Here is a 14,036-nt window from a genome sequence, read left to right on the forward strand (position 1 = left end):
ATTAAACAGCATGGAAAACAGGAAAGACTACTTCCTCAAATAAGAACTTCCACCTCACCCGTGGAGTATTTAGACAGTACACATACACATTTACACTCAGTACGTGACATGGCATTTCTCTTTCACTTTCATGAAAGGTGAACAAAATCACACTGTGTCCTTTAAAATGTATCTTTTGATTAAAAATCTCTTCACTCCTCTCTGTTCCCCTCAGCCCAACCCATTAGAAAAACACTCTGCTCCTCTACGTTTGCTATTGGTTGGGGAAAAACTCCTCCATCCAACCGTCCGTTGAGTCCAAGTCCGTTCCGTCCGACAGGCCAAACTGACCTCCCCCGCCCCCCGCTGACTGACTGGCATAGCCGTACGCTAGGTCCTGACTGGATGTCCGCTGGTAGCCTTGCGGCTGGGCCCCTCCTGGATACCCTCCACCCCCTCCAGCTCCGCCCGGTCCTCCCATGCCCCCCGGCTGCCCCCCAGCTTGTCCAAACGCCGACGCCATGCTGGCGGGCACGCCCTGGTTCATGCCGGGCATCATCATGCCGCGTGGTTGGTTGGTCCTGCCCTGGGCTGCCATGTGCGGAGGCATCATTTGGGCACCACCAGGGCCTATGCCCGCGGGGTTCATGGCGCGTGGGTCCACCATGCCCCCTTGCCCATAGTGCTGCTTGGGCATGCGCGGCGGACCCTGACCCGGTGGCATTCCATACCCGGCTGGCATACCCCCGAAGCCCACCATTTCGTTTGTAGTCCTGCCGCCCATTGGCTGCATGCTCTGCTGCTGCTGCTGCTGCTGCCAGCCTGCGCCGCCAGCTCCCATCATGCTTTGCAGTCTCTGAGCCTGAGCCTTGCTCATTGGCTGGCCTCCTCCTTTCAGGGCAGAGTTGAGGAGCATGCCCTGGCTGTACCCTCCTCCCCCCGCTCCTCCGGCGCCGGGCATCATGCCAGCGGGTCCCCCGCCTGGCGGCCGGTGCCCGGGCGCGGGCCCCCCGTGGGCCATGGCCATGCTGCTTTGGTTGGGATGCTGCTGCTGCTGCTGCATCTGGCCCATGCCCGCTGCGTACAGGCCCGCTTGGCTGGCGCCGGCGCCCGGCTGGCCTCCGTAGGGCATGCCCATGTCGGGCTGCGCGGGCATCCCGCCCTGCATGGCGCCACCCTGCATCTGCTGCATCTGTTGCTGCTGCTGCTGCTGCTGGAGGAGTCTCGCATTGCGCATGTTCTGCAGGTTCCTCACTGCCATCTCCTGAGACGACCCTGCGCACGCACACACACACACACCATTAGTCATTTCATCGTAACTGTTCAAAGGGTGTTGCTATTGTTACACATCTTGCATTAGACCGCTGAGTGTGTGTACATGTTTGTGGATGTATGTGTGTGAGTTTTTTTATCCAGTGCAAACGTCCTCCTAACACCTCTATGTGAATGCCCTCCACCAGACGAAATCAGAGAGAGAGAGAGTTTGCTTTCGAGTTACTCTAGCTTGGCAGAGAGAGTCTCCACTTCTGCCCTTGGAGATTAACCCAGCAGTGGGGTGTACGTCTCTGAGGAGGTGCTCCTGCTACACCCTTGATCGTGCTCTTACAGCCATCAAACGCTCTCTAGACAAATGACTCAAATTGTTCTAAGATGCATGTCTAAGATGCTTATAAACATCTGCCGCTAACTGATACAATCATACACTAATACATTGCAAAAAATCACGGTCAGATGCGATAAACTATTTGCAAGTCTACTAATATAATCAAATATCTTTTAAGGGTTTGTAGATAAATTAGCCATTTATTAATACCTTGTAAATGGTTTATTAAGACATTGTATTATACGATGTTACCAAGAATGTTCAGACCAGATGCATGAGTTCTTGGCTGTGCCAAATCCATATGGGAGGAGAAGCTGTGTTTGTGTGTGATCTCAATCAAGTCAAACACATCACACATGCCAATCTTGAGGAAGTTGCCATGGCAACAGGCAGACCACCCCCCCCCCCAACCAACCCCCACCCCGTATGAAATACACATCTATGTGACAGGGAAGAAATCCAGGGGAAAAAACTGCCAAAGTGAAGGCAGATGTTTTTTGTGTGTGTTTGTGTTTCAGAGTATGTCTATGTGGATGTACGTGTAGGGGGTGGTTGAGGTGGCAGATAAGCTAATGATGGCAGTTGAATGACATTTCGTTGCATCATGGGTGTCTGCGTCCGTGTGTGTGTGTGTGTGTGTGTGTGTGTGTGTGTGTGTGTGTGTGGGTGTGTGTGCTCTTCTGCTAGAGATCCGGAGTGATTTAAGCATCAATGGCTCAGTCTAAAAAAGCGAGTTGCCCCAGGGAATTAAATTTAATATAGTCTCCATGGCAACCTGACAAAAGAATCAATAAACAGACACAACACTCCCCTTCCTCTTGCTAGTGTGTTTGTGTGTGTGTGTGTGTGTGTGTGTGTGTGTGTGTGTGTGTGTGTGTGTGTGTGTGTGTGTGTGAGCACACTTGCAGGGTGGGTGTCATTAGTTAGAGAGCTGGCGGGTGCCCCTGGTGGCTAACCCATAATTTGGGGTGTCACCAGGGCGATGATTTGCTATGAAAGGAGAAAGATAGACGATAAGGAACTTAATTCGCTGCAAGTGAAAGGGGAAGTAATGCTCCATTACTGCAGCTTGTTTACCGCCATCAACCCCCGGCATCGACACCCATCCACCCACCCACCCACACACACACACACACACACACACACACACTCACAAACACCAGCTCCAGCTCAAGCAAGGTCCAGTCAGCTGTCAGGCTGTATACTGGGTGGAAATCTGGTCACATGGCTGCTTACCTTGGAACTGGTTGACCTGCTGGACAGGGTATGGGTTTCTCTGTGGCTGCCCCATTTGCCTTGGGAGATGCTGCTGCTGCTGTAACTGAACAGAGAGAGAGAGAGATACAGGGGGAGAAAGAGAGAGAAAGATAGAGAGATAGAGAGAGGGAGAGAGAATAATATAAATTATAGAGCGCACATTGAAAAAAGAAATACACTTCAAGAAATACACTACACTGTCCGTAGCCTACCTGTTCCATCATTAATTCTAAGAAACAGGGATGGATTTCGAAGCCTGTAGTAAAATTGTAATGAATGTAAAGATGCAATTATGCAAATCTGCCTGGATAACACATACTCATTATGCATGCTATTGTTTTTCAACTCAAGACCACTCAAATATCCACCCATTTAAGTTGTCTGTGTGGGTGTGTATGCACTCATGAGTTTGTGTTTGTGTGTGTGTGTGTGTGTGCGCGCGCATGTGTGAGAGAAAGAGAGAGGGGGGGTCCTTTCCTAATTCAAGTTCAAACTCTCTTTTGCACCTTATTCCCAGAAGTGAAAAATGAAAGGGAAACAACGAAATTATCACAGCAGGTGATGCTCTCATTCTCTCTCTCTCTCTCTCTCTCTCTCTCTCTCTCACACACACACACACACACACCAGAGTTCCTGAAGTACAAAGCATTTGCGGAGAGCAACTGCAGAAGGTAATTATGAGTACGAGACCAAGCACATGCCAACATGACAGAAGTTGAAGCCCACAGACAGACTTCCAGGGAGCGAGGAGAGGAGAGGCAGAGCAAGGCAGTGACAGACAGAGATGGGAGAGAAAGAGAAAGAGACAAAGAAAGGGAGAGGGAGTGAGAGAGAGAGTGTGTGTGCGTGTGTGTTTGCAGAGCCCTGTTGCAGGTGTGTTTTCTAGCATTTGTTGAGTGTCTTGCACCTTGTCTGCTGGGTCTGTTATGCTTACACTTCATTGACAAGTGTCACCATTAGCAACATCTAGGTTGAGCTGAGGTGCTAAGTGGGTTTGTGTTACATCACAAATACCATTCTGTGCTTAGCTGTGAAAGAGCCACAATGGTGGAGAATGGAGATCAGACGAGCCTTGCTAGCCATGCTCCGGATATATAGTATGCTTATAGAATGTGCTGGTAAATATATAGGTGGCTTGTATATTATTCATGACTGGTGCTATTAAGTTGCCTTGTATTGTTTCCAACTGATCTGGTGTAACACGTCTATTCTGTATTTCAAGGCATGCCAAAATTGAACCCTCTATAAAAGTCTAGGGCTGTGCAAAATATCGATATATCAGATCCCCACTTTTGCAATTACCAGTATAATGTGAGCTACATATTATACAGCCCAGGTGGCAAATTGTGTTTCCAGCTCTATATTTACATTTTTGATAAAGAAAACAAAAAACCTATTGCAATATATTGCAATAAGTATCATATCGCAATATATCGTGAATGTACTCCGTCGTGACCCATGTATCGTGATGTGTATCGCATTGTATATCGTGAGGTCCTTGTCAATACACAGCCCTACAAAATTCCCTACCTGCTCTACCACAGGTAAACTATATGTGAAAGCACCAGCCTCCTCTGCCAAAGGTGTAGATAAAACTGCTGACCTGCACCACCAAATGGAGACCCTGAGTGTAGATCCAGAGTGTGTCTGAGTGTGTGTGTGTGTGTGTGTGTGTGTGTCTTCTTGTTCTGCTGTAATGTGCTCCAGCTGATAAAACTCCTTACTTCTGCTCCTCTGTGTATCTGAGTGCCTTCAGGTGTGTCTACCTGGCTGCTACTTTAAGCGCGTGAGCGCCAAAGTTCAACCCTGTGGACGAGTGCGTGCGTGCGTGCGTGCGTGCGTTCCTGAGTGTCTACCTGCTCTGCCATGATGTGCTGCTGCTGCTGCCTCTCGCGGAGCAGCTGCTGTTTCTGCTGCTCCATCAGGTGCAGCTGCACCCTCTTCTCCTGCTCCATCGCCATCATCTGCTTCATCATGGCCGCCTGCTGCTGCTGCTGCTGTTGCTGCTGCTGCTGCGGGTTGCCCAGGTAACCGCCTGGCCCCGGCCCTGGCCCGGGCCCCACCGCGCTGGGCCCCCCCGGGGCCACTCCTCCAGGCGCGCCGTGAGGGGGCTGGACTCCGCCCGCCTGCCGCGACATGGCCACCATGGCCGGGTCCTGCAAGGGCAAAGAGGACAAGAGACGTCCAGCACGGTCAGCAGTGTTCATGAGACAGTTCTCATGATCAGCATCCAGGGCTCTATCATGGCCTGATATGTTGCCAAATGTGGCCAAAATGAGGTTAAAACAAACAAATACAATGACATAGACAAAACAATTTAGATGCTTTAAATCTACATTTGTGGTGGCACCTAAAACAATGTTTCCCAGAGTTATCTTGTGGTGCTCAAGTAGTGGTCATGCACCTGACCATGACTGCAACTATCACACTGAGAGCATGAGATGAGATGTCATCATCTTACTGATAAAGCATCTTGAATCACCTCAAATGTGACCATTCAAAGCGAAATCAGTCGTTTTGCGCACAACATTATTTTGAGAAAATCAACAATAACAAACTTCCGGGTTAAAATGTTGAATTTCACGTTTTCGCATAATTCGACTGTATACAGTCTACAGTTTCATATCGTGAACGCATTTCACGGAAAAACATACGTTTTGACTGTTAAACTCGGCAAAGATTCAACACATTTGCTGTCATTCCCGTTGTGCACGCGCCGCTTAAAAAGGTGATTTCTCCTCTTCTGGCATATCGTGACAGGAGAACCATGTCAACTTTGGATGCTGTTATCTTAGCGATAGTTTGTGTAATACCCTCGATATACATATCGTTGGAAAGCTTAGTTTATGGCCGTTCACGTGAGCACAATAACTTAATTTAATAAATTTTACCGAAACGACTGGTTCCGCTTTACAGGGTCACAAATGTGTCCAAAATGACGTGTCCAAGATTCACATTAATGCAGCTGATACAAGGGACCGATTCATTTAAAACCCATACACCTGACACGCCATACATTTCTTCACATAATTCTATGGACCACTGATTGAGTGGTATCTCTTGCATCAATTAAAGATGCCGTTTATGGTTTATCTATGTGTCTCAGAGTGACGACGCACATTATTTCCCCATTTGGAGAGTCAGGAGTGTGCTAAAATAATAATAAAAAAAGCTCCAACGACAGATTTATCAAGCAAGCGGTGAACAATACTTGTGGAATTAAGTAGGAAGACTGCACGCTGTCTAGTTCATCTTTGTGAATATGTTCCCGTCCTCTCACATTGGCAGATGATGTTGTTTGGTGAGTTCAGCTGTTAACAACCGAGACGGCACTCACACCAGGCACGGTGTCTCAACAGAGCAACGGTGATATCAATAAAATAACTTTGGCGGAACACACGCTTGCCCCTGCATCAGACAGCGAAGACCAGACCAGACCAGACCCGACAGGTCGATAAGCGGCAGATCTCTCTGGGTGCCGCTGGCGAGCCACGGCAGGCTGACGAAGCGAGGCCAGAGAGGACGGCAGGAGGAGAGGAGAGAGATGGTGGCAGCCTTCAGACCATAGGGGGCAGCATTGCTCTGTGTTGCTCCCTCATCCAATCTAACCCTTCCTCTCTCCCTTTCCCCTCACCTTCGCTCTCTTTTCCCCTCCCTCCTCTCTCTCCCTCTCTCTTTTCTAGCCCTCTGTCCCTCTGTTTGCTCTCTCTCTCTCTCTCTCTCTCTTTCGCTTTCTGCAGTTTCACCCTCCTCCCTCCCTTTATTGCAATATATCTCTCTCCCTTTCATCTGACTGCCCCCACCCTCCATATTGCTCTCTCTCTTTCTCTCTCTCTCTCTCTCTCTCTCTCTCTCTCACACACACTCTTTCTACATCTTGAAATCTTTCTTTTCCCTCTTTACCTCAGTAACCCCCCAACACAACCCCATCTATCCCTCTCTCTCTCTCTCCTCTCTCTCTCTCTCTCTCTCTCCTTCCCTCCCCTCCTCTCCGCTCCTCTCTGGCCTGTTCCCAGCAGATGGCTTAATCATGACTGGTAATATACGACTCCCTCCTCCTGCTGGATAATGTGTCTGAGTCCAGAAACTCCGCACTGGAGTGTGACGAGGGAGAGAAGGAGGAAGAGAGAGAGAGAGAGAGAGAGAGAGAGGGGAAAGAGATGGAGGAGAAAAATAGATGCACAGGGGAGGAGGAGAGGGACAGAGATGGAGAGGGAGATTGGAAGAGAACGGGAGAGAGAGAGAGAGAAGTGAGAGATATAGTGAGAGGGGAAGCAATGAACAGAACAAGGGGAAAGTGGGGGAAATGATGGAGGAGAAATGCAGGCAGTTGGAGAGCAGTAGATGGAGAGAGTAAGTCAAAGAGGCTGCCTGCTACAGCAAGGGAACAGAAGGTAGGGGAAGGTGAGGAAGGAAAAGAGCAAAGAAGGGCTTATGCACGATGAAGGAAAGACATGACAGAAAGGATGAAAAAAGAGGGAGAGGAGGGGAGGGGGTGGAGCAGGTAGCCAAACAACTGGGCCTTTGGTGCGGAGCAGATGGCGCTCTGAGGAAGTCTGACGGACTGTGCCAAGCCGCTGCCCGAGATTACCCAGCCTGCCCCTGGGGAACCAAAGAAGCCCCCTTTTCTTTTCTTTCCTCCCGCCCTCTCCTCCCCCTCCTCCTCCTTCTCCTCCTCGTCTCCCTCTCCTCTTCACTCGGCTCCGCATTCCTCCTCACTTGAGTCGCCTGCCATCCATCCTCCACTCCCATCCCTCCATGATCTCCATATCGTCTCCACTCCCATCCCTCCATATCGTCTCCTATACCACCCCTCCTTGGTCTCCATATTGTCTCCTACAGTATGCCATCCCTCCTTGGTCTCCATATTGTCTCATGCCATCCCTCCATGGTCTCCATATCATCTCCCATCCCTCCATGGTCTCCACATCTTCTCCACTCCCACCCCTCCATGGTCTCCACATGGTCTCAGTGTCTTCCACACTCGCACCACAGATCCATTTGTCAAACTCATCCAACACAATAAACAAACAACCCCCCTTTTTTGTTCATAACATCAATAGATGGTACAAACTGTGAGTGGTGTTGCATACTAATAGTGATACGACCCCCCACACAGAAAGGATCATAGAGCTGCTCCTGCTGCTCAAAAGCCCTGTTCCTGCAGGAATCCTGCTTTACTAAAGAGACAGCAACTTTCTTTTACAGAACCCTTTAATGTTTTCACCAGTGGATAGTTGTTGCAATTAGCGGTAATTATGCCATTACTCTAATGAATATAAACGCTTGTGATTATGCTCCCAGTTCATTACTGACCATGGGCATTGCGCAGTTTCATTATTGTGCATTTGTGCAGCACGGAGAATGCCACTACACGCCAAAGTGCTTCACAAAGAGAGAAAGAAAGAAAGAAAGAGAGAGAAAGAGAGAGAGAGATAAGAGAGAAAAGAACTTGTGCTGTGCGCCTACCTGTTATAGAATACATGAGATGTACAGACACCGGCGGAGGACACAAGGTCAGAACACTTCAACCACAAAGCCCCTTCATCAGAGCCATACTGTACGCTAAGCCACACTCTTAAGAGGCCATTTCAACAGACCAGTAGGCACGCGGCTGTGAAAGAACGATGCGAGTGATGATGTGTGCGCGCTTTTTTCTTGGCTGCGGACGAAGGCCTGCGCTCAAGTGACGCTTCTAGGAATGAGGGAAAACAATACAAGAACAAGGGGAAGGACAGCCCTGTTGGCACACTAGAACACACATGGGTGAAGACATGGACAGAAATGGGGGAAGACTGTGATATAATAGGGATAAGTGGAGGAAGAGAAAGAGAGGAGAAGAGAGAGGGAGCGAGAGAGGAGGGTAGGAAGGAGTGAGTGAGGGAAAGAGACAAAGAGACATCAGAGGCGGCGCTGCATATGCAGTAATTCAGGCCGTGCTGTGCTAGCTGGGCTGATCGCTTTCATTGATCAACAGTTTCACACCCGCAAACCACACTCTCTCTCAACTCACACATGGATACTGCAACATTGATTAGCATTACCCCCTCTCTCACACACTCCCTTTATCTATCTCTAACTGTTTCTCTCTCTCTCTCACACACACACACACACACACACACACACACATACACTTGCATTGATTAGCAGTATCTTAGCCCTGGCTCTGATCGCTATGCTAATCTAGGAGGCTTGCTCTGAACATCTCCTCTAATAAGGCACCACGTGCCGACACACTTCTGACACACTTGTGCATTCACACACACACACACACACACACACACACACACACACACACACACACACACACAACCTTTAGGTAGTTGCCTATGCCGCATAGTTAGGGCTTTAAACCCAAAAATATTAGCGAATAGTACCCAACACATGATGAGCACGCCCAATCTGAAGAACTCCAACAAAGATCAAATGAATAAATAACGCACTGGAAGGACTGATATGGGAAGAGAGACGCGGGCAGGCGATGTCTTTCCATGCTGAAGCAATGTGTCACTGACGGGCCCAGTTCTGTGGGCTTCAGTGTAACGGCGTGAGTGACTCACACCAGCCCATCGGCCCACCCACCACCGCACTCCTGAAGCACTCCACATGACTGCTAGCATAGCGCTAGCGTGCCGCAGCGGCTTCTCTTGAGCTCACTTCAGGGCCATTACACGCCACAGATTCAAGGGTGAGAGGCTACTGTAGGTGAGTGTCAAAGGTACAACGCTATATGCTTACTGTAGTGGTCTGCCGTACACACACACACACACACACACACACACACACAGGCATGTATGCAGGCACGCACACGCAGGCATGCATGGAGGCATACACACACAGGTCTACGCGTGCGTGCACGCACGCACACACAGTACACGAGTTCTCCAGCAGATGAGTTTAGTGTCTTGTGAAGTGGCAAGGGAGAGACACACTCAGGTCTACAGTAAACTAGCTGCTAAGTTTATGAGCGGAGAACGAGAGCATACTCTGAGAAAGAGAGTCTGCCTTTTTGACAGCTCTACAGAAAAGAGTTAGATAACGAGTGAGGAAGTGTGTTCATGCGTGTGCGTGTGTGTGTGTGTGTGTGTGTGTGTGTGTGTGTGTGTGTGTGTGTGTGTGTGTGTGCGTGTGTGTTTGTATCCACCTGTCTGGGCCCCGGGCTGTCTGTCAGAGCTCCCGAGCTCTGCCACCCTGATCAGATTACGCAGCAGTGCATCAATCACACACACACACACACACACACACACACACACACACACACACACACACACACACACGGTTATTTAAATGCGTTGGCGCCAGTGTGCATCTGCGTGTATCTGCATGTGTTTGTGTTGTGTAGTACGGGGGAGAGAGGGAGACAGTTGGGTATTTAATGCAGCTATTAGATTTCCAACATGTCATATGCTTGATTAGTCTCCTCCCTCTCTGATTACCCCAGCTCTCTCCTGTTCCTCGTTCTCTGACTCCCTCTCTCCCTCTCTCTGTCCCTCTAAATCGCGTCCTTTATGCCTCTCTCATAATCTTCGCCTCCCTCATCTCTTCCTCACCCTCTCTTTCTTTTTCAATAATTCACTCAAGAGATCATTTCTATTTCGACTCTCTTTTGTGTCCGTTACAGGATGGGAGTGGCAGCTAAACCTCTCCTCTCATCTCATCTCCACCTGCGTCTCTTCTCCTCCTTCTCTCTGCTCCCTCTCTCTTTCTCTCAGTCTCTCTCTCTCCGTCTCTCTCTCTCTCTCTCATATTGGTGCCCATAGTTATTGTCCGTTCTTTTTGTCCAGTTCTTAGTCTCTCTGCCTCTGCTATCGCCTCCACTTCTTCCTACGCCCCCCCCCCACACAGCCCCCCCCCTCCGTCTTTGTATCTCCACGGCTCCTATTGCTTCTCTCTATTCATCTGCTTTTTTCCCTATTTATCTCTCTCCTCCTCCTCGTCCTCCCCCTCTCTTTTTCTCTCCCTCTCTCAGGCCATTACAGGCTGCCATTGAGCCATATTTCTGTCCACAGCTCAATTAGACGCACAAGCACGCCTGCCCGCGCGTGCACACACACACACACACACACACACACACACACACACACACACAGGTTCAGCCACGGTTCACAAAGAGGAGGAATGGCTCTCCCTCCAAACAATCTCTCGTCAAGCACCACAAACTCACACACACACACACACACACACACACACACACACACACACACACACACTGGTCAACACAAAGGGCTTCAGGTAGAAACTCTTAAACAACATGATGAAATACTAGGGAGACTGCTGTAAAAGCATCCAAATGAACAGAAAATGTAGGTGAGAGAAAGAGGAGAGGGGAAGAGAGGAAAGGAGAAAGAGAGAGAGAGAGAGAGAGAGAGAGTCTGTAATTATGTGTTGCTATCTCAGCAGTGTGAGAGCATGCTTTGAGCCTGTGCAGTATCTTCCCAGCTAATGGAACTCTTAACCATAGAAAATGGAGATGCCATTTAACAGAATGTGCATTTGTGTTGGAGGTACATGCATTAGAGTCAAATCAGTACACAAGCATAAACACAGGCAAACACTCGCGCGCACTCACGCAAACAAACAAAGCCCACACACAATGGGACTTGTGACCATACAGACAGCAAAATTCAAACCACCGTCACTCAAATTGTTTGAAATGGTTTCAAACTAGCCTATATCCTGTTATTACTCAAAGAAGACAGGTGGACAATGATACAATGAGACACATATGTGTTCTGTCTTTGCAACTACACATTAGTGAGTTATCATACTGAGAGGCAAGGTTAACTTCTCTCAGCATCAACACCACTTAGTTTGCTTAGCAGAAGCAACCAAAGATATCACTGCGCATGTCAATTATCAATGAGAGGACAATGCTCAGAGGAGAGAATCCACTTAAAGGAATAGATCCTTCAAAACACTATCCATGAAATGGAGACAGTTATAGTATCACATATCCAATGCACTGTTGTAGCTTTTGCATACCAGAGTACAACAAACCCAAGCTAGAGATCCCATGGTCACGTCACAGTACTGATACCGGTCCCTCCAGGATCCTGTGAGGGCTTGATGACGCTGCAGATATTCTTTTTAAATTGTGGTTAAATAAAGTCAACATGTATGATTATCTCAAAATACTGCAGCAAGAGAAAATTGCCATCTGCAATTTGCAGGAAATCCTTGAATTGAAGTGAATTTGGTGAGAGACTGGTCTACTTTCAGGTCTAATTTTAGACCCAATATAAAAGGAAAGATCTCTCCATCTCCCCCCTTTCAGAGTGGAGCACAGCACAACCCTCCACATCCAAATGGTCTGAAACGAGCTGGTTATGCTGAGCGACAGACAGTCCAACACCCCCCTTCATGCTTCCATCCAGAGGCTGGCTTCTGTCTGCCATGTGTGAAGTGTGGATGTGTGCTGTAGTGTAAATGACCCTCAATGTCCACTCCCTGGCCTCCTCTGCTGCAGCGGAGAGGACAAAGGACCCGGCCCAGGCACAGGTAGGGACGCCGCTGGGCACCAGTCCCTCACCGACTACTGCGCTCCTGACATAGCTGGCCAGCCCGGCCCACCACAAAGACACGGTCGGAACAATCAAACAAGACAGAGTGCTGCTTCGTAACTTTATGAAATATTGAAGCAGGGAAATGAAACACACAAACAGCACACAAATCCACACACACACACACACACACACACATATATTCACACAGGCACACAGAGTGTGCTCACACAATATAGTACACATCTAATTCCAAGTAACATGGCTTTCCAGAGTTTGGGACCGAGTCTTAGTGACCTTCTTCAAGTGATGGAGGTTTTGTTTAGAGAAGAAGAGGATGCCCTGGCCTCCCTGACTGTCCACACCTGCATGCTTCCTGCATCATCTCTCTGCTGGCCAGACCCTACCAAAGGGGTCCGCTAACAGACCACACACACACAGCTCATCTGGTCAACTCACAGCTGGGCAACTGAAACGCACCGTATGTGAAAACAAACGTGAATTATTTTTTAAGAAAACCGGAACCGAAACTTTTTTTCCAGTGAATGTGCCACTATCATGTCTAGTGTAACCAGTTGTCCAAGCAAGCACCCTCAGAACAGGACAGAACGCTTCAGTTACATGTCTGGTGTAGCCTACCAGGTAAGATGACAACCGCCCAGAAAGACCACCAGCTGCACCCCCCCACACTGCCCAGAAGAACACCAGCTGCTCGCTGCCCTCTTTGGACAACTCCCTCCGCTTTCTCACTGCCTCAGTAGAGCAGCAGACATCTTGAAAGACCCAATCTCACTCTGGACATCATCTGCTTGAGCAGCTGCCCTCTGGTAGATGGGTACGGCCTCATATCACGGACAAACAGTCTTAAGATCAGCCTCTACTCCAGAGACATACACTGGGACCTGTGTGACGATCAGTTCTTTGAGCTACATTTATCGAATGTTACACGGATGTTTACATTCCTACTGCAACTTTGCATGTGCATATTCCTACCTGAACCTCTATTACTTGAGGTCACTGCATGCACTGCATAATATCTCCACTGTTAATAATCATATTTCATCGCTTTATTTCTTTAATCTTTACAGGTTGCATATTTATCTATGCTATTTTATATCTATTTGAGCTCTCTGGCATTTTCACACTGTAGTTTGAACTGTTTTCTGTCGTTATGTTGCTCGACTAGGGATGGCTATGTTGCTTTCTATGCAATGACAATGAAGGAATTTATCCCTCTATCAGACCAACACCTGAGCATATGCACTCTTTCACTTGCCACAGAGCTCTTGAGGGAGATGGAGGAAAAGATGGAGAGGGAAAGATGGAGAGTGAGAGAGGGGGGGAGAAAAGGAGAGAGAGGAAGAGAAAGGGATAGAGAGACAGAGAGAGAAAAGGAGAGCGGGAGAAAGGGAGGGAGAGAGAGAGAGGGAGAGAGATGTGCCCCTCCTTTCCTCGTCTTCTCTTGTCTGCCTTTGTTTTTGGTACAGCTGTGCCTTCTTGACGATGATCACAATTGTTATCTAAAAGCTCTGAAGAGCGGTATGCTTTTGGAAGAAAGGCAGAACATTGAGCGAGACACAAACAGAGCTGGGAGGAGACAGGAAAGGAGATTCAGGATATAATATTCAGGTACATCAGCAAGCAACTTCCCTTAAAGTCATCACTACTTTCTTCAGCTTTGACTCAAGATACAATAG

The 14,036-nt window shown here is 48.6% G+C and overlaps 1 protein-coding gene across 1 annotated transcript in view; it reads right to left on the reverse strand.

The window, feature by feature from the left end:
• Positions 1 to 253: 253 nt before the first annotated feature.
• The window catches only part of maml3 (mastermind-like transcriptional coactivator 3), a 118,855-nt gene continuing 105,072 nt past the window's right edge, over positions 254 to 14,036 (reverse strand). The window contains exons 3-5 of the mRNA XM_062551401.1: positions 4,696 to 4,995; positions 2,819 to 2,903; positions 254 to 1,254 (exon numbers count right to left, since the gene is read on the reverse strand). Of these exons, the coding sequence (XP_062407385.1) occupies positions 254 to 1,254; positions 2,819 to 2,903; positions 4,696 to 4,995 (1,386 nt within the window). The remainder of the gene's footprint in view (positions 1,255 to 2,818; positions 2,904 to 4,695; positions 4,996 to 14,036) is intronic.

The sequence above is a fragment of the Sardina pilchardus genome, chromosome 2 (genome assembly GCF_963854185.1).
Source record: "Sardina pilchardus chromosome 2, fSarPil1.1, whole genome shotgun sequence".
NCBI classification, from domain to species: Eukaryota; Metazoa; Chordata; class Actinopteri; order Clupeiformes; family Clupeidae; genus Sardina; species Sardina pilchardus.